The sequence below is a fragment of the Tursiops truncatus genome, chromosome 10 (assembly GCF_011762595.2).
Source record: "Tursiops truncatus isolate mTurTru1 chromosome 10, mTurTru1.mat.Y, whole genome shotgun sequence".
Taxonomy (NCBI): domain Eukaryota; kingdom Metazoa; phylum Chordata; class Mammalia; order Artiodactyla; family Delphinidae; genus Tursiops; species Tursiops truncatus.
The window spans coordinates 96,133,384-96,154,008 of record NC_047043.1 but is presented as its reverse complement, the minus strand read 5'-3'; the positions used below and the strand labels follow the sequence as shown (position 1 = coordinate 96,154,008).

The following is a 20,625-nucleotide window of genomic DNA, read 5'->3' as shown; positions in this document are numbered from 1 at the left end:
GGGCTCAATTTTCTCCTTGTGGGAGAAGACAGGTCTGAAGTGGGCGGGTCTGGGCTGTTCCCCAGGGAAGGCCTAGCAAACCTGCTCCACGTCTGCTCTGGAACCCAGGGGGTGGGCCAGCCGAGGAAGACCCACGGGGAGAGCCGGCCTCAAGGCTCCGGTGGGAAGCTGCTGACACCTCAGGAAGGAGCCCCACCCCGGGCACTTCGGGCCAGCAGGCGGGCCGGCCGCCCCGTGACAGCCCCCTCTCCACTCGCTATCCCCAGGACTCCCCTCTGAAGGCCGTGCAGATGCTCTGGGTGAACCTCATCATGGACACGTTCGCCTCGCTGGCGCTGGCCACCGAGCCACCCACGGAGACCCTGCTTCTGAGGAAGCCATACGGCCGCAACAAGCCCCTCATCTCGCGGACCATGATGAAGAACATCCTGGGCCACGCCGTCTACCAGCTAACCCTCATCTTCACCCTGCTCTTTGTTGGTGAGTCCCCCACCCTGCCCACCGGGGACACCACGGCCCAGACCCCGTGCTCTGGACTCACAGCTGCCTGCCTGTTTGCTGGTGAGGTGATGGAGGCCTAGGGAGGTGAAGTTAGTTGCTCAGGGTCACACAGCAAATCTCGGGTAGAGACTGGCCCTGCCCCAGGTCTGGCTGACTCCAAAGCCAGGGATTTTTCCACGGATGACAGCTGCAGACACTGTGTACACAGTGCCAGGTGGTGCCTCACGCCAGCCCCACAGAAGCCTGAAGCTCTAGGGGGAGTGGCCAGCCCCTTCTCTCATTGCTCCCACACTCGGAAGGATCCTCACCACGCCATCCTCAGAAAAGAGCCGCATGCCTGCCTACCCGCCAGCTGTTTCCACAACACGTTTATTTAGGACCCTCTACCACCAACCCCCATGACACTGAGGGCACCGAGCACAGAGAGGGGAGGTGACTTGCCCGAGGTCACACAGCCGGTCTGAGGTGGCACCCTAGCTGGTTCTAAGACTGGCCTGGCTTCCAGGGTGCTTCAGAGATGATCCGGGTGAAGCCCACCCCTGGCACCTGGACAGGCCCAGAGGCGGGCAGGAGCTGGCCCACAGCCACATGGCAAGTTGGGGCCAGCTTGGAGTCCCCAGAGCCTCTCTGAGCTGGGTTTTCAATGCCAACGAGCCCTTGCCCTCAAGTCCAGAGTACAGATGGCGATGGGGCACGATCCCATTCCTCAGAGTGCAGTTCCCTGCCGTTGTGTTGGCAGGACGGTTGCAAAGATGATCATGAAAAGCCTTGGAGGATGTTCGGGGAATGCAGAATTAGTAGAGACGCGGAGAAAGCTGTCAGGCTGGGGAGAGAGGGGGGCGTGGTGGGCTCCTGCTCTACTCGCTGGCTTCCCCACTTGAGCGCCTGCTCTGGGCAGTCCTGGACTCAGCTAGATCCTCACACTCAGAAAACCCCACAAGCCCTCCCAGCACCAGCTCATGCAGCTTTGCAAAAGGACGCAGGACGGCATCAGGCATGCCATGGGTGGGTGTCCACGCAGCAGCCCGGGGCTGTGTCCCCCACACACTGCCATGTGGCAGCTCCTGTGACAGAGAGTTAGGCCACCTGGGTGAGTCCAGAGCCAGCCTGGCCTGGAAGCTCCAGCCTCCATGCAGGAACTGGTCTCTCCTGTAACAGCCCCTTGCGCTTCCAGAGGTCTCAGCAAGGACGTGCTCAGTTACAAGCAGCAAGACTTTCGGGGGGACCCAAAGCCATGGTCTCCCGCCAGGTATTCCGAGGTCACTCTACATCCTCCCAGTCCGGATGAGTTTGCCAACCAGGGGTTGCTTTTTATAAGCCCTGTCGCCTTGTAGCACAGCTGGCCTCCCACCTTTATCAGATTTCTGCAGAAAAAGTGGAAGAAAGTCCACCCAAGGCCTTTCTCCCCTAGAGGAGAAAGGGTCTTGTTACCCCTTCACTTACACCCCACAGTTCAGGCCCACCTGCCCCCCAGTGTCCAGAGAGCACCTCCCGCATCTGGGTGACCCACCCGGCTGTTCAGAAGAGGCCCCCACGCAGGGCCAGGCGTCTCCCCAGCTCCGTCCCTCAGCCCGGCTCCCGCCCTCTCGGCTTGGCAGGCGAGAAGATGTTCCAGATCGACAGCGGGAGGAACGCGCCCCTGCACTCGCCGCCCTCCGAGCACTACACCATCATCTTCAACACCTTCGTCATGATGCAGCTCTTCAACGAGATCAACGCCCGCAAGATCCACGGCGAGCGCAACGTCTTCGACGGCATCTTCCGGAACCCCATCTTCTGCACCATCGTGCTGGGCACCTTCGCCATCCAGGTACCGGGCCCCCACCCTGACCGGGCCGGGGTGGGCAGAGGGCAGCAGGCCGCCGGAGCCCCTCGGCAGTGCCCTGAGAGCCCGGACCTCGAGCTGGCCCCTGACGGCCTGTCCCTCTGTCTCTCTCTCTCTCTGCTCCCTGTGGCCTCCAGATAGTGATTGTGCAGTTTGGCGGGAAGCCGTTCAGTTGCTCTCCGCTGCAGCTGGACCAGTGGTTGTGGTGCATATTCATCGGGTTAGGAGAGCTTGTCTGGGGCCAGGTGAGTGCTGGGGGAGCTGCAGGAGGGGCCTCTCGGCAGGGGAAGGGAAAGAACACTGGACGGGGAATCCAGGAGCCCCAGGAGTGGGTCATGGCTCCTCCACGGATCAGCTGTGTGGCTCCGGGCAAGGGCCTCCCCGTCTCTGGAGACCGGAGCCGTGGGGTTGGCCCAGGTCTCGAATGCTGGTCACTTGGGTATCGCCACCGTGATTTTTCTTCTGTCTCTACACCCCGCTCATCCTGTTATTTACTTGGTACTTTCTTTTAGTCACATCTGTTTTTCGAACTGAAATTTATTTCAAAAGGTAATTTATATTACAGATATGATTGGAAAGTCAGTATCACTTGTCATAAACAGAAGCTAACCAAAAAACTGTAACAAGCGCGATGTTTTTAAACTCTGACTAGAGGCCATGGCCAGCCCAGGCTCAGAGCTCGAAGCCGGCTTGTGGTAAAGAGCATTAGTAGCTGGTGTGACACCAAGCAGAGGCTCCTTCAGAGAGCGCGGAGGGAGCGTAAGAGGGGCAAACCCTGTTGCATCGCAGTGCTGTGTCTGCAGCCATCTGTGGCCCTCCCCAGCTTCAGGGAACCCGGGGCTGGATCCTCTCTAGGGGCCCTTCTAGCCATGACCCCAGAACGTTCTCCCACCAGGCACATGCACACACACACGCACACGCACCATCATGGAACTCACAGCTTGCAGCTCAAAGACGCCTGACCAGGACATGGTACCCGGAGCTGGATCCAGGCAGTGGGTGCCCCAACAGGCCTAAGACGTTGGTCTTGCCTTCAAGCTGCTCCCAGGCTAGAGTGGGAAATTCCAGTGAGAGAAATTAACTAGAAGGTAAAGAATAAAATTTAGTTTCCTTCAGAACAATCTTCTTTAAACTTTGGAGCTTCTTTGGAGAGTTGATAAACTAGGTTTGACTTAACAACGCCATTCCCTGGGCACCCTCAGGGCCTGGGCATCTTTGTCCCACTGGACAATCCCTCAGGGAGCCCTCGGCGTCTGGATGAGCAGGTTCCTGACACCTAAGGAAGATGCCAGCGGGCAAGGCCCACCTTAAACCCCCGGGGAACCCCTGAGAGTGTGCAGGGCAGCCCCTGTCAGTCCCTAGAGGAGATGTCAGGGGCCTCTGACCTCTGCCACCTCAGCTGCCCCACAGGGCCTGCTGCTCAGGCCTCAGCCCCACGGACAAGCCCTTTGGAGGAAGAGTAACAACAAAGGCATATCCCCCTCCCATCTTGCCTTCCCTTTCCGGGAGGGCAGCCATTCCAAGAGTCCCAGGATTGACTGCCCCCAAGGCACGCAAGCTCTGAGCTCCTGTTGCCCAGGGTTGGGCACCCCAGGACCCGGTGACCTCAGGAAGAATAAGCCAGAGACCTGAGGACCAGTGACTTAGACACAGCATCTCCAACTCTGAGAACCGGTCCCAGCTTTCCAGATGGGAAGGCCGGAGCTCACAGAGGTTAAATGACTTGCCCAAAGTCACAGGACTTGTAAGGTCTGGGGTATCCAAAGTCCCACATGTCCAACTCCCCAGATTTCCCACGATTTCCACCTGCCTCTGGATGAGTGAGTGAATTAAGAAGCAAATTAAAAAGAAATCTAAAGTTGACTTGAGGTGCGACGAGTTAAGGAGTGAGTCGAACGTAACTAGGTCAGTGGGTAAGAAGAGCAAGAGGGAGGAAGGGAGGCCGAGCCCTCCGCTGACAGCCCTCTGCTGGCCCCTCGCAGGTCATCGCCACCATCCCGACCAGCCGGCTCAAGTTCCTCAAGGAGGCGGGCAGGCTCACGCAGAAGGAGGAGATCCCGGAGGAGGAGCTGAACGAGGACGTGGAGGAGATAGACCACGCCGAGCGAGAGCTGCGGCGGGGCCAGATCTTGTGGTTCCGAGGCCTGAACCGGATCCAGACCCAGGTACAGGCGGCTCCTGGGGCCGGGCCCGTGCCCGGCGGGGTGGGTGGCGATGGGGGTGCGGGGATGAGGGTGGGTCCAGACCCGCTCTCACCATCTCACCAGCCTCCTGTGCACCCATGTTCCCCACACACACACTCTGCGTTGCCGCTGAAGAGCGGCCTCCTCGGGAAGGTCCTACCTCCCTGTCCACCTGGCTGGGGTCGGACTGGGGTCACACCCACTGTGGGCTCTGGGGCGGGGGGCAGGGGGTGCCCCTAAGGTGGAGGAGGGGTGACCCTGAGGGCCGAGGTGAGTGAGGGGCTCCTGTCAGGGTTGCTGGGGGGCCGCCAGGAGGGTCAGGTGAAGCTGGAGACTGATCCACGTGAGGCCAGGATGGCAGCTTCAGGCCGGGGTGGGCCCCAGATTCTCCCGGCCACGTGGTCAGGCCTGCATCTGCACGTACATCTTCCTCCACGGGGGGCTTCAGACACTCTCCTAGCCCCCACTGGGGCATTGAGTCAGTTCTGGGGACCAAAGGTTGGTTTTCCACACACACACCACATGCACGCACACGCACCCCAAGGACACACATGCAGAGCACACGTGCGGGATGTGTGTCCGGCCAGAAGCAGGTCTCTGCCTCAGAACGGGACTGCGTGGCCACCACCTGACACACGCCACAAACATGCAGCCCCCGTGTTCCCACACGGCCCCTCTCCCTGAGTCAGGGCTGCAGTTCTCGGGGTGCTTTCACAGCCCTGTAGGATGAGGAACAGAGGGACCAGGAAACCGAGAGAGGCTCAGTCTCCTGCCCAGCCGGCCTGGAACAGCCGTGCTGGGACGTTCATGGTCACCCTGCCCCCGTCACGCTCTGGGAAGTGCGTCAGGGCCCCCCAGCTCGGGTCTGCGGTCCTGCAGTCCTACGTGGCCTACCGCTGCATTTCCACCTAGCACAAAAACAGGTCACCTGGGCTGCCTCACACCCTACAGGGACTGTCCCAAACATCATCTCATTGGCCTTCCCAGCCCCCTGAGAGGTCGGTATGCCCCGCACCTAGTTTTAGGGGTAACCGAGGTTCAGGAGACAGTCCTTTCTAGGCACTGGGTCGGGGGAGCAGGCTGCACACCCAGAGCCTCCTGACAGACAGCAGTCTGTGCTCCGGGACTAGACCTCCGGGTAGCCCCCATCCCGCACTTCCCAGGCGGGCCCGGCAGCTCTCAGCACACACACAGCCCTGGTGCTGTCACCAGCCTGGCCACAAAGCCTTTGAGGAGGACGCCGGGACTGTAGTTTCTTGAGTGAGCACGAGTCCTATCTAGCCTGACTCTCACGGACCACTAAGTGGGCCAGTGCTTTGCCCCTCGCAGCTAACCCTGCCAGGTAGGTGGCATTGCCCCTTCTGAAGGACAAGAAGCTGCCGCTGGGCAGTGACTTGCCCAAGGCCGTCTAGCTCGTAAGTGATAGAGCTGGGGTCTGGGCCAGGGTCTGTCCACCCCAGAGCTCCCAGCACACCACTCTGGCTCCACGCCTGGTCCCGAGGGCTGAGCACCCCCTCTGCCTCCAAACACCATGTTTAACGCCCCACCCGCGGGCCCCCGCCCAGCCCATTGGCCCCTGAGTCACTAGAGCAGGACCAAGGCCGGGCCCCTGTGGCTCCCCCCTCAACCGGGCCCTGGGGACCCCAGGCGCCCGAGCTGAGCAGACGTCTCTCAGAGCCTTGGCGCGTGCCTGGTATTGTCGTTTTGGTTTAAGTGGCGTGCTGTCTTGCCGTGGCTGCGGCTGTCCTCGTGGCCTGGCGCCTGTCAGTCGTGTAGCTGTCGTGTCCATTCTTTTCGCAACTTGTCTCGTTCTCTCCTCCGTTGCAGATTGAAGTAGTCAATACTTTCAAGAGCGGGGCCTCCTTTCAGGGAGCCCTGCGGAGACAATCCTCCGTCACCAGCCAGAGCCAGGACGTAGCCAATCTCTCTAGCCCTAGTCGCGTGTCGTTGTCCAATGCTCTTTCCTCTCCGACCAGCCTTCCTCCTGCTGCAGCCGGGCGTGAGTGTGAATCCTTACCGCCTCGGGTGCCACCGCCGCCAGCGCCGGGCGGCCAGGAGGGCAGGGGCCGGGGCGCCAGGGACTCGGGGGGCAGGAGGTCGTGATTAGGCCCAGGGGGCTGAGGGGCCCCGGCCATTGAGGAGGGTCCCAGGCGGTCAGCAGACCACAGCCAGGCACGGGGTGGCAGTCCCTTAGGGGGTCAGGGTCGGCTGGGGTCAGGGTCAGGGGTTATGACCAGGCAGTCATGGGGTCCTGAGGGTCACAAGTAGTCAAAAAGTCTGGGTCAGTCAAAGGATCACCGTTGGTCAGGGAGGTTTCAGTGATCGTATGTCACAGTCCCCCACAGGGTCACGGTGGCCAGAGGGGAGCAGTCAGCTGGGGGGCGTGGAGCACACCAGTCAGTGTAGGGTCATACCCGGTCAGGAAAAGCCTGGCTTGTGAGGGCCAGGGTCAGAGCTGGCCAGGAGATCGCAGTCCTGCAGTCGAAGTCAGGCCAAGGGTTACTGTGGGTCAAGGGAGGAAAGGCTCTCAGGGGTCACAGTCAGCCACAGTGAGGTCCAACCCAGAGGGGTCACTATAGATCAGAGGTCACAGTTGGTCAGGGGACCCAGGTCCCCAAGGAGATCACAGCCTGGAGGCCCGCTACCAGTAGTTCAGCCCCTTCTGCCCTCTCTCCTTGTACACCTGCGAGCACCAGCTACCTTACACACACTTCTCCCTGCAGCGGGGCTTGGAGCACAGCGAAGGCCTGAGCCCTTCCTGGAAGGGACAAGGCTCCTGACCCATTCCACTTGACCTCAGGTAGAGCACAGTGGGGGGTCTCATCTTGGCTGGCTGACAGCAGGCCCGAGGGACCCAGTCTAACCTGTGGCTTCCTCCTTCCTCATTGGAGGGACACCTGGGACTCCGACCCCCTCCATCACCTCCCTCCCTCGAGCTCATCTCCTCACACCAGGGCGTCTGACACAAGTTTCTCAACTCTGGCCTTGTCTAGATCTTTATGAACCCCCCATGGCTCCAGGCCCCAGAGGGCACGAGGAGTTTCTATTTGCCACCTGCCTCCCTTCCCTGTCTCTAGTCAGCCCCTCCTAAACCACAAGGGAGCTGCAGTCTGGTCCTCTCACGTTGCTGTTCACTCAGCCAGCCCTTGGGCTTCTCTGATGAGACTCCAGGCCTCGTCTCTTGATACTTTATAAGGTGCCACTACCCCCCACCCTCCCAAGCACAGAACATCCAAAACACACACCTCTGCCACCGGGCAGGAGAGGACCATGTGCTGGGTGAGAATGATGCCATCTGAGCCCTTGGACAAGAGGCGCGAGCCGCACGGTGCTGTCGGTGGCGTGTGCTCACGTCCCACGGCCTTTCCGTGGGTGCAGTCCCGCCAAGTACACAAAATGACAGGGAGGATGCAGAAACGGGGGAAAGCCCCTGTGCTCGTTCATCAGCACGAAAACACAGCGATGGGGAGGCCAGACGAGCCCAGGTGAAGTGAGGCCACGTTTGAGCAGACGGTGTCTGAGTCGCGTTCCCATGAGGCACTGTCGCCGGCAAGTCACTGCCAGGCTTTCTCAGAGCAGGAGACACTTCGCTCCCACCCTTTCCCGCTCCATACAGAGCGCCCTCGCCTCGGTGGGAGGCCCGCGCCCAGCTGCCCTACTCCTGCGCCAGCCGAGCTCCAGCCTTGGTCAGCGCTGCCTCCTGTCGTGAGGTGCAGAGACCAAAAGTGCTCAGGGCTGGAGAGCCACCTGGGGAAAGGATCTCTTCCTCTCGGGGTTCCCACTGCCCTCCCATTGCCTCCTGCATGCCTCCGGCCGGTCTGACTGCCAGAAGGTGGCCTCCGGGTCCAGGCCCAGGTCTTCGTCCTCCCCGGTTCGGCCTCTTTCTGGAAGCGTGGTGCCTCACCCTGGCCAACACGGGGCTCACGACACTCCTGGGTACCTGCAGCCTCTCCCTGGGTTAGGCCCCGCATCTTAGCTCTTCCAGTCTCGAAGAAAGAGCGCAGTCATTTTGAACCTTTTCTTCTGCCCTTTAGAAAACCATTCAATAAGGCCAGTCCTGTGACAATTGGTTCTCAACACGTTTCCTTCAGAGAAATGCCCATTTCTGCCTGCCCTTTGCTTCCTATCTCTAAGCCAATCTCCTTCTAGCCCAGATTAATCCCTTTATCCCATGGTGACCCAACTATGGAACAGCCTTTGAGAAGGATGCTATAGGCCTTGCCCATGACCCGTCATTTTCTCAGAGGACCCAAAGGGGCTGATCAAGCATGACTCCCTCACCCAAGTGCCGTCTTGCCTCTCCCTCAGGCATCACGCCGCCTTAGGAATCTTGCATTCCTACCTGCAATTGTAGAATCCAGCCTGTAATTCTGGGTCCCTTCTGGGACCCTTTCTTGGGCATGGGGTCTCAAAAAACGCCTGACCATCCCCTTGCTCAAGGGTACTGGTTCCAAAATTGATCACAACCTCTGTGGTTTCAACAGACACATTTTGGTCAACACAGTCACGATGGGAAATATCCCCTAGTTCCTCCTTTGCTTGAATAGTTTCTATAGCGATGTCACCTCCTCTGGTCTCCAAGGACTCTGAGAGCCCTCTAGATACCAGGCAGGGTCCCTACAGAAGCCAAAAGGCTTTCTTCCCACAGGGTGTGAAGCAGGGGGCCAGGAAGTAAGAGAAGGGCTCCCCCCACCCCCTGCCTCCTCCGAGCAGGATCTTCTTCCCAGGATTCTCCAGTAGAGTAGGGTGCCTGTTGAGTTGAAAACACCTGGGCTCTCTGTGCCCTGGCAGGAGTCAAACCACCGTCCTTTGGGCTATCAGAAGTGACCACCAAGTCCTGGGGCAGGGTGGCGTGCGCCTGGCTGACTTCTGACTCATGACCTGGGGTGAGGAACCCCCCAGCACATCACACATCCCTCCCTCAGCACCACTGTGAGGCGGAGGGCCCCAGGCAGACACATACCATGCGGTGACAGGACAGTCTGTCTGGTCAGACTGGCATTGGAATGATCAGGAGGAAGCTCTGGTCCACTGCCTTGCTTTCCTCTTCTCACTTACTCAAAAGCGAGTTTCTTTTTTTCTCCCAGAAACTTAATGGCACACCCCTAATGCCTTATACTCTAGCCTCACCCAAAATTTTCCAAAGCAGTTCAGCACATCCTTCACTCAGGCTCAGAGAAGTGAACTGACTTGGCCAAGATCACACAGTATGTAAGTGACAAGAGCTCTGACTCCAAAGTCCCTCATTTTTCTCACCACCCACACCACTTCCCAGATAAGCCCACAGACCTAGAGCCCACAGAGGTTGAATTTCCACTGTGGAACCAGTACCCACGCCCACAGCCTCATCCGGTGAAAAGGAGGAGCCAATCCTCTGGGGTCTAGAAGGCCAGGGAAGCTCTTTCTCTGCTTGAGTTTCCACCAGCCTGGCAGGGACTGAGAAGAGAGGCATTTTCCCATCGGTGATCAGAACAGAATTAGCATTTAGCTCTTAGATCCAAGGCCAAGCTACAGCGCTCCTCTCTCTTATTGCCACAAATTCCTAACCCATCTCAAGCTACCTCTGTATTTAGCAAGTTCATAGCATGCTCCACGTTCATGAGTGAAGGTCCTGTTCCTTCAAACCAACCAGGCCCAGAGCATCAGACTCCTAACCCCAGACCAGCCACTTTCTGGACGCCGTACCCTGCTAGACAGGGCATCCCCCATCCCACTCCCCCTTCAGATTCCCGGTTCTGAGGACTGCTAGGGCAAGGAGTTTGCATCTCTTAGGGGGAGAAGTGAAGAAGGGAAGGAAAGGAAGCTGGACCTCTCATTAGCATTCTGGTAACTAACTTAGTGCAACCTTGGGTTGGCGAGAAAATGGCTTGCTTCTGGGGGGGAGCCCAGACCTCTCCGCTGTCTGAATATTCCATGTGTTTGTTTCCCTAGAGGGCTAGAGAACCCTGGACACAGAGTTCAGCAAGAGAGAGTGAAATTAAAAGAGGTTGTGAGTCTTTAACCTTGAGCCTGAAATGAATGTGAATCAATCCCAGACTCTTGGCTTCCTTGAAGCCGGGTAAACATTCGAGTATGTCGAACCCGCCCCAGACCGGGGCCCATGCATTTGCTCAGAGCCATCGACAACGGGCATGGGGCTCCCCACCCGCTTTGTGCTGATGGAACCAAAACGTCTGAAAGCCCACAGACCGAGGCCCTTCCTCTCTTCCCCCTCACCCCACGCCCCAGTGCAGCTCATGCCAGCAAGGCCCATCACCAGGGCAGGCAGGGAGGGGAGATGGGAGAGCTTTTTTTTCTTCCCATACTTTTTTCCATTTCAGCCGCGAGAGATCCGAAGTGGAGACTTGAGACGGCCGTGGCGGGGTGTCCCGAAAAGTCTTGTCCCCACAGTCTTGTCCAGAGCAGTTCATTCTTTCTGTTGTCTCCATTCCAGGGGGAGGGGGAGGGGCCTACATCTCATTGTGTGTCATCCCCTCCGCGTTGTCAGTCACACGACAGGGTCCTGCCACCATCCCTCCTCCTCCACCAGGCGCTCCCGGCTGGCATCTTATTGCAGTTCAGCCAGGCTCTGGGCTGAGCAGCTACAATGATCATTATTATTCCCATTTTACAGTTAAGAAAACTGAGGCCTGCAACATCTTTTTTGTTGTTGTTTTCACTTAGTCAAGGGAGTAGTGGCCCAGTTATCAGGATATCAGAATACTGAATAATCTCTACAGAGCCACAAATAGGGAATCCAGGGAGAAAGAGACCTCAGAGCAGCCAGATGGCCATCACGGACGACCAGCACTAATGCATGGCGTCTGGCTGGCTCTCTCTTGGCACCCGATGCCTCTTACTGAAAGCAGGATTCCACCAGGCAGGTTTCCCTGGAGTCCCCCGCTCATAGCACATAAGAAGGAGAGGGGACAGAGATGCTTTTGAGAAGACAAGGGAAAGCCAGAACTAGTAAGTGATGGCTGACAGCAAAGGAGAAAAACTTTAAAAAAAAAAAAATCAAAACTGTGGGGTCTTACACAAGACCAAGAAGGCTTATTGACAAACTTAAATTCTTCTCTGTGTTCTCTAAACTAAAAGGCAGAGGAGCTTAGGATGTGCTTTAGAAAGACTGCTCTCTGAAACAGTCAAGCAAACCCTGAGCTGTGACACTTAAAACCGTCAGCCACAGTCACTGTGAAAATTCACTCCCACGGACAGGGCTTTCCCCCCTGAGCCCCACCAACGAGCTACCTCTGGGTTTAGCTCCGCAAATCCTGGGACCACGAGGGCCTCCCCACAACTGCCCTGTCCGGTCCTCTGTCCCCCTACAGGCCTGTGATGTGGGGGGAGGGAAGGCCAAGACGGACGGCCTCAGCACCCCGGCCGCCTCAGCTGAGGCTCTGCTCCTTGGAAGCATGGATACCGCCTTGCTTTCCCCACCACTGGCTCCGCTCTGAGTTGGGGCTGGGAAGAGAGGAGGAGGCGCCTTTGTCCCGAGTCCCATCAGCCCCTTGACATGGCAGGCTTGGCTCCCCCTCCCAGGAGTCCAGAGAAGGGATGCCTCTCTTCAAAGTGAGGGTCCGGTTCCTGTGCACCCTGTGAGGCGGGACAGGGGACGGCCAGGCCGGTGGTGTGGCTCGCCCGCAGTCAAGGCACCCGAAGTGGCAGAGCCCGGACGCAGACTCGGGTCTTCCCGACTCTGGATCCAGTGCTCTGCCCACTGGCCTGGACGACTCAGCGTCCAGCCTCCTTCCATTCTTCAGGGAACCCAGCTTCCAACTGAGACACAGAAAATGAAAGAACTTGCCGTTTTGTGGCTCAGTTCCACAGCCTCTTAGAATCCTACCCAGGGCCTGGATTTGGCCCTCTGATTTTGGCCTCGTTTTTTGGTATTGTGTTTTCAAAGCACAAATAAAGAAAGGAGGAAAAATCCCCAGGAAATAAGGGACCCCAAAGCCAACTCCAATGAGTGGCCAGGGCTTTGAGTCTATACTCGAGTGTTTACCTCCCAAATGCATGAAGGGAAGAAACGTTGGGTACAAACGACCTCCATTCACATTGTCCAGGCTTCCAAGTGTAGCCGTGTGTCGTCTGTGTGTGCCGTGTGGCTCCCGCCCCCCACCCCGCCCCGTAGCATGCTCGTGCCCCTGAACGTCATCAGCCGCTGCCTCCGTCGTGCTTTCTGGCTGCCTCTGCTCTGCACCCCAGAAAGCCCCGAGTTGGCTTCGGTTTGCTGTGCTGCTTCGGTTTGATGTTGCCCTTCTCTGTTTGGCCCTCGTGTGTCCTTTCTCATCCCGGCTCATCCAACTGTCTCTCCTTTCTGTTCCTTTTCTGTTTGTGACACGTTATCTGTTCCATGTCGTGTGGTTTCTTAACCGCGTGTGGTTTTTCTAAGATTAATTTTTTACAAATAAATAGCCTCTCCTCCTTCCTCCTTTATTCCCACCTGGTCTCGCACCCCTTCTGCATGGTCGAACCTCTGCTTTAAAGTTAACAAGGCTCAGTCTCTCACTAGGTCTGGGTGCCCGCTGGAGTGGACTAAGCTTCCTCTAACCACAGTTTCCCATCATCGTTATGATGGGCCTTCCTTCCTCCTGTCCTAATACTGTAGTCTTTACCCAAACCCAAGCAATCTTAAAAACCTCACGGATGAACACAACCTAAATCCCCGCTTCCGTTCTTCCCTCTCCTCTCCGTGCTCATGACACCCAGCGACTGTGGATTCCAGCCACCTGCTGTGCCCGAACCCCCCTCTCCCCCACCCGCCCCTCCTCCGAGCCCCCCAGAGCTTGGCCGCCGGCCCCCCTGGGGGCAGCGCTCCTCACCCCCGTGCTTCCCTTGCAGATCCGCGTCGTGAAGGCGTTCCGTAGCTCTCTCTATGAAGGTCTAGAAAAGCCTGAGTCTCGAACCTCCATCCATAATTTCATGGCTCATCCTGAATTCCGGGTCGAAGATTCACAGCCCCACATTCCCCTCATCGACGACACCGACCTGGAAGAAGATGCCGCGCTCAAGCAGAACTCGAGCCCGCCGTCCTCGCTCAACAAGAACAACAGCGCCATCGACAGCGGGATCAACCTGACGACCGACACAAGCAAATCAGCTACCTCTTCAAGTCCAGGGAGCCCCATCCACAGCCTGGAGACGTCGCTTTAGCTGAGGACCCCGCCACCACCCACCTCCCGGGCACCCACCCGTCCAGGCACCCGACTCACCCAAGCAGCAGCGAGCCACAGCAGGAAACCAAATACTGGCGAGAAAACCGTTTCCACCCAACAGACCCTTTTTCTGGCTGCGATGCTGTTTGAACTCTTTTTCACTTCGAGGCGAGGGCGGGATCTCCTCCGGGGGCTTAAGGGAGTGAGCGGTTTTTCCCAGAACTAGCCCTTCCTGGCTCCCACCCGACATGGACCAGCCATGCACCCGCCCGGCGCCATGTCCCCTGCATGAATGTACTGTACACTTCCGGTCCTCCCCTTGTTTGGTTTTTGGGGGGTTGGGGAGGGGTTTTTTTTGTTTGTTTGTTTGTTTTCTTAGGCGGGAACTGCAGACAGACTCTTTTCTGAGACTATTTATCCAATCCACTGGTCTGTGAGTTTTTGAAATGCTTGCGCAGCATGGTCTCAGTTGTATAGGTTAATTTAACAACTTTTTGAAATTGCAGAGCTTATCTCGCCTAGTAAATTTGCACCAATGGAACCGAAGAACTTCAGACACTCACAAGGTTATATCCATTTCTTTGTATCTATATCAACGTATACTTCCCCAAGACTGTATACGTCCATATAGATAGGTAGATATATATGTGTCTATATGTATGTATGTATATATATATATATATATATATATACACACACACACATGGATATATAAAGTTTCTTTGCCGGCATGTTGCCTTGTTTCTGCTTAAATTGCTCTATTTTAACTTATTTATGTCCTAAAAGAAGAATGTAATTTGTTTACAAACCTGTAGATAACGTCTTCGGCTATTTGTACGGTTTAAGAACACTGGTGGCTGAGATGCTATAAAGACAGCTCAGCCTGATAGACACCTCCCTGGATTGCATCCTTGATGTTTTACAATAGCCATGCTCCGATTTTTGCCTGCTACTTCCGTTCAATTATGTGACTACCGAGGGAGGCTCAGGCAGAAGCCAAATGTTAGCGAGTATCCATCCCGAGGGGTCCCACAGCGTGCTCCGTAGACAAAGGGGGAGGAGGAGAGAAGTCTTCCTGCGCTCAAAGCACTGATGGCCAGCCCGGCCCCAGGGTGACGGGGTTGGCAAAGCACTGGGTGAAGACTTTTCTCTCAATGAAACTCACTTGAGTTTACTAAGAGCATTTCAAATAGAGATTCTCTCTGGCGCTGTCTGTACAGAGACTGAGGTAGTTTTGCAATATTATAAACGCTATTGTGTTGATTTTTTTTTTTCAGTTAGTAATTTCGAGGCTTGTTTCCCTACGAACTGCAGCAGATGAGCTGTTGGCCTATTGGATGAGGATCATTATGGTTTGCTGCTCTTATTTTTATTTTTGAAGAAGAACAGCCTTTTTCTCTGCACTATTTAGATCCGAACGAACCTTATGACGTGTATATTGAGATGTATTCAGTGTGATTTTTTTAAACCAAATTGTCTTCCTGTAGTCGCAATATATACTGTAGCCTTTGAACAGCAAGTCTTGCTTTCCCAGACAGAAAGCCATTCTGAAACCCTACAGTATCACAGGTGAGAAAAGGTGGTTATTTTTTCCCTGAGACAATAACAGCACTAGTAATCCCACTTAATAAGAGCTTATTTAATTGTATGTCAGCCTCCTAACTGCTAAGCACTTTGTGGGTATCAGCTTTTTTCATAAAAGAACTTTTGTATTTAATACAAAGTTTGCTTTGAGACTTTTCAGCATACGATCTTTTTCCATAAACTTGTACAGTGCAAAAGACATTTTGAATACCATGATCGATGATGTCCCATGCTTCAAGGAAAACCAAACGCTTCTGCCTCGCTTGCAAAATGCATTCTTCACACTGACCCTTCCCACAGTTGCTCTGTGTCTACCCGGGCCCTTCCCTTCTCCAGGCCCAGAGAATTCTTCCACAAACAAGATGAGAGCCACTCGGGAAAAGAGCCATAGTCAGCTGGGAGGGCCTGCATCTGGATGGCTGTGGAGAAACCCGAGGGTTTAGGACCCCAAGTCAGCCCATCCCACCTGGCAACACCTTCCTGGAAGGAGGACCTTCTTTGCGCAAGAGCATCTCCTGAATGTCGTGAAGAAATATCTCTGAATGTACCCAGCAGAGGAAACTGCATCCCCCGAGGGGTGACCACCCTCAGATATGCTTATGGGATTCCAAGACCAATACCGCCCACTGTTCTCCTCAGAGAAAGGAAAGACCCGCTCCTGTAAAACCTGGGGCAGCTTTGGAACATGGTGTTTTTTGTAGTTTCCTTTTTCAGGGTTCTCCATCTCCCGCTTTGTTCCAACCTTGTGTCCGTGACCTCATTCCATGACACCAGGAAAGCCCCGCTTGCACACCACGCTCCCTGCTCATTCGGAGCCAGGACGCAAGGGAAGCAGGAGGGGGTCTCCCCTAGTGGGACCCAGCCCAGGGGAGAGGGAGCCATGGAAGCTACCGAGAATGCCCCACGTCAGTGTTGGTCTTTTCTTGTCAGGAATGATGGTTGCTCACACACACACACACACACACACACACACACACACCCTCGCCCTCACACTTGCACACACACATCCACACACACAGGAAATGATTGGTTTGTCAGAACTCCCTGTAGTACATAGAGCTTGCACTCGGCGTCCTATATCTAGCAGCATGGGGTACGTTTGGCAGTTCACCCCATTAGGGGGTAAATAATTTATGACCATTCATCTGTTTTTATGAATTTTTTTATCTAGACAATAACTGTAAATAAAGAACTCACCATCTCTGTTCATTTAATACTATGCAATGGTGATGCTTTCAATTGCTGACTCTTCTTACTCCGCAATATGGTTCTGAAATGTCTGTGGTCTTAAAAAAAAAAAAGGCAAAAACCAACATAAAACAACATAGTAAATATGTACTCTGTAATGTATACTTTTTGCTGGTTTTGGACTGCACCATCCCCTCAGCTTCTTGTCTGCCCTCTGGACAGGGGCTCCAGGAGAAGGTAGCATATTCAGTTCCAAGGTCTAAGCTCACCAATCTGTCTCCGCCTAACAGATGACGGAAGACCAGGGGACCCATTCAATGAGTCACCCACCTTTGGAGGTGGACAGGGAGGAAACTGAAGAGTTTCCTTCCCTAACTCAGCAGCAGCCTGGGTTGCTCCCACCAGCCCCCCCACCGTAGCCCCTTGCCCCCTTGTCCCAACCAGAGCAGAGAGTGGACAAGAAGGAGGGCCCCCTGCTTCTGAGACCAGACCAATGATAGTGACTGCACTGGGACAAGGACCCTGGACCTGTCTCAGCCCGGACATCCCAGTTATTGAACAGCCGCTCTTCCCCAACTGTGCTGAAATTCCCCCTTTACCACATCCTGACAGCTCAGAGAGACTTGGGTCTATTTCTGGAATATCTCCTCTGTTCCCTTATCTGGGTGTCTCATCTGGCACCAACCACACAGTTTTAATTATTGTCACTTTATATAATGTTTCATTATGTGGTGGGATAAATACCCTTCGCTTTTTTCTTTTCTTTTTTTTTTTTTTTTTACAAAATTTCCTGGTTATTCTCTCACATCGATTCTTCCAAGTAAACTTAAAATTTTGCCGAGTCCTGCATCCTCCTGCCCTCCTCTCACTCCAAATATTGGGCCCTTTCATTGTAGGCGCAAACATCTTCCCACCATTGTAAGCACTGTCCACCCCAGCTCACTAAAGAGACAGCCCTCTAAGGAGAAATAAAAAGGACATCCTGAATCTTGAGGGAAGCCAGATAGTCCTCCCATCATCTCACCTGTCCCCTAAGCCAGGGTGTCGTTAGGAGAGGCCACCAAGCCCCCACCCAATCTCAGTGTGGGACCCAAAGTCACCCACCTTGGCTTTGCTGAGGTGGACCCGCCATCTGCCCTGGTCCAGGCAAGAAAGAGGGGTCTCTCCCAGACCTGGAGCTAACAGAACGTGTAGCCCAGTTACCAATTCTCCTCATGGAGAAATGTTTATTCCTATATCCCTTTCCTGAACTATTTTGGTGGGGAGAGGGTCACTTCTTGCTCATTTTTCACAGTTTTCAGCAGTTGTGATACGTCCTTTGGGATGCAGCAATCTCTTGCCTGGACCTTCTCACCACCCTGATGACTCCCCCTAGTGGTTCTGGCTCTACTTACAGCAGGCTGTCAAACGCACGCTGTGACGTGCCTCCCACACAAAACTCTCTCCGTAGGGTCGGAGATCCCACCATTAGAAGATGGCGGGTGGGGTGGAGATGGGTTGCGTTTCTCTGAAGGCGTCTGGGTCCTCCAGAGCCGAGGCTGAAATCAAACAACAGCAGAAAATCCCCAAGTCTTTCCCAAGTTCCAAAGCAAGCTCTCCTGATTTTGATGTAAAGCTCCTGTTCATCCAAGTGGGGGGAGGGGGATCCCAGGCCCTGGGCATCAGCCATCACCCCCTCCACCGAAAACAAGATATTTAAGGCTGCTTTGGGACTGCCCTTCTCGGCTCCCTAAGTCTGTTCTGTAACGCCTGTGGTGCTCTCCTCACCTTTCCTCTCGGGGCGGGGAGGGGTTAGTCGCCACACTTTGCTAACTCTCGCGTGCACATATTTTATACCAGAGTAGCGAGGAAATGGTGCCGCCTCCAGCTTCCACGAGCTGCCCGGGCTCTGGGGGGCTCTGGGGAAATCGGGGCTGGGACGTGACTGTGCTCTTATTGTACACTCTTGATTTCTCTGTATCTCTGGCTTGTGCTCTTTGTAATTAATGGGATTTGTCTGCCTTTTCAACACTATACTGAGCAATAACAATAAATGCACACGTGGAAATGCAGACACAGTACACATCACAAGGCCTTTTTCCGTGGGACAGCTGGGTCCCCGCCCTCCGTGGATTTGAACTCAGAGGAAAGCCAAGGGCCTGGGAGGGAAAGGCACTTTGCCCAAGGGTGCATGGCTCAGGGGTGGTCTCTCTCCTTCCGCCGAGTCACACCTTTTGAACGGTCACCATTTGAGGGAGGCAAGTTCAGCTTGCCATGAGTCATTAACCCTCCACGAGGAACAGCTGACAATCCCAGAGGGCAAGACTCTGGGGGAAGAGGCCTCAGGAGGATGAAGAAGAGGTGGAGCTTCAGGGTCTGGGAGGTCAGGGCACAGATTAGGGAAAGCTTTTTTAGCTTTGGGGTCTGGGATTCACCGGAGGGAGCTGATGGGAGATGTGGACAAAGGATGTAGGTGGTATCCCCCACTGGGGACAGGGGGATGCAGAAGGGACCCTGGCACACTAAGAGTCTGAACTTTGCACACCTCTGGTGGACATCAACAAAGAACGAGAATGTGCCCAGACCAGGAGACAGTGCCAACGTTGGTTCAAAGGTTGATGGTTGCACGTGTGCGTGCGCGTGCGCGCACACACACACACACACACACACACACACGAAAATTCAGCTCTTCTCAGGGAAAACTGATCCCCAGATCAAGCGCTGTAGGCCCAGCCGCTTCCAAACCCAAACCCAGTTTCACATCCAAAGGTCCATTTACTCCCAAGATCAACCTTCCAGAGGAGGTATTATTACAATTCCCACTTACCAGAAGAGGAGACGGCAGCTCAGAGAAGAGAAGGGTGTGCCCACCTAGTAAGTAGGGGATACAGTATTGATACCTTGCAGTCTTGATGCCAGAATCAGCACTTAAAACTTTTCAGTTCCACCAGCAAATACTTTAATGAATAGGATAACAGTTGCACTGTTTGTCCCAAATCCTCAATCTCTCCAACTTCAATGCCTACACCAGGGAATTCCTTAAATAACAACTATGCCCCAGGCATTGTGTTTGTATTTTATCTAACGTGTCATCGTCCCCACTTTCTACCGGAGGAAAGTGAGGCTCAGAAAGAAGTGATATGATTTTATCACCCAGAGAATCAGTAGTGCATCTACAGATCTGAGATCGGGGATGTCCCTTGAAGAACAGGAGACCCAAGGGCCCCTCCCATTCTCTTCCCTGCAGTATTTCCACCATAAGCACCACCCCTCACACCCCTGCAATCTTTTTCCATTAGAGGGAAATTACGGGTCTTGAAAGCTGGGGTGGGGGTGGAGGGTGAGTTGCTACCCGGAGGCCCAGCCCTGAGTTCTGTAAGACCCCATTCCCCGACACCCTCTCCAAAGCTCCTCGATGGTCTGGGTCTATCACACCCTCTGAGCCTTAACATCGTCCCTCCAGCAGTGACCATCTCCTGCTAGGACTCTTCCCTCCAGTTTCAAGAGGGGAAACGGATTTTGACTCACCCAAGGGAAGCCTAGACTCCATCCTGGGTCACTCAACTCCTTAAAGCCATGAGAGATCAAGGGCTGCCAGACCATGTGTGGCTGAGAGGAGCCCCCAGGCTCTGTCCAGCTGTACAGCATTCTCACTGTGCCGATGGGAAGCCAGGGACCTAGGGGTTGGGGAAACTGGCGATTGGGTCCTGGGCTCTAGCTGCAGGAGTCTGGCTGAGATCCTTCCTTGCCTGGGGAATCTACCTGGTGGGCCAGACTCACAGGATCCCAGAGCTATAAGGAAGGGGCAGTTTGAAGGCATGGGTCCTCTGGCCTGGAGAGGGCAGGGTGAGAGGCTCAGCCTCTGGCTAGAGGGTTATTCCCTGGGCTTCTTTGCCCCTGGTCCCAGCCTTGGGTCCTGAGGAGAGACTGACAAGGAAGCACTAAGACCAGTCTGGCCACTACTCCCAAAATTAGTCATCCTAAATTGTTCACCATAAGGCCAGTCGCACCCAGAACCACAGAGAGGTGGGTGGAGGTGTAGTTACGTATGAGTCCCTTTTTTCATGTATGGATCTCAGGAAAAGGGAAGGGTTGGTCAGGAGAGAAGACAGGTTAGAGCTTCAGATTTCAAGTCCCGGGCCTGGCTCGCCTGGAAAACGAGAGTCCCACCCCTTTGGTCTCGAGCGTCACGCACGGAGAAGGGGAGGGGCCGTGGGAAGGCTTGGCA

General features: G+C 55.1%; 1 protein-coding gene and 1 long non-coding RNA gene across 3 annotated transcripts in view; one reads left to right on the top strand and one right to left on the bottom strand.

Annotated features, from left to right (window-relative positions):
• ATP2B2 (ATPase plasma membrane Ca2+ transporting 2) overlaps window positions 1–15,108 on the top strand; it is a 110,275-nt gene extending 95,167 nt beyond the window's left edge. The window contains exons 18-23 of one of the 2 annotated variants that reach the window (XM_073787677.1): window positions 267–480; window positions 2,100–2,311; window positions 2,464–2,571; window positions 4,309–4,491; window positions 6,337–6,423; window positions 13,333–15,108. In XM_073787677.1, coding sequence (XP_073643778.1) covers window positions 267–480; window positions 2,100–2,311; window positions 2,464–2,571; window positions 4,309–4,491; window positions 6,337–6,423; window positions 13,333–13,644 — 1,116 coding nt within the window. In that variant the 3' untranslated portion in view covers window positions 13,645–15,108. The remainder of the gene's footprint in view (window positions 1–266; window positions 481–2,099; window positions 2,312–2,463; window positions 2,572–4,308; window positions 4,492–6,336; window positions 6,424–13,332) is intronic. The other variant, XM_033865425.2, reaches the window with a different exon arrangement.
• Window positions 15,109–16,395: 1,287 nt separating this feature from the next.
• Window positions 16,396–20,602, bottom strand: LOC109551431 (uncharacterized). The gene is made up of 4 exons (XR_002178205.3): window positions 19,926–20,602; window positions 19,225–19,268; window positions 17,813–17,956; window positions 16,396–16,516 (listed from the first exon to the last, which is right to left on the bottom strand). It is a non-coding gene; the product is annotated as an uncharacterized lncRNA (long non-coding RNA).
• Window positions 20,603–20,625: the final 23 nt, after the last annotated feature.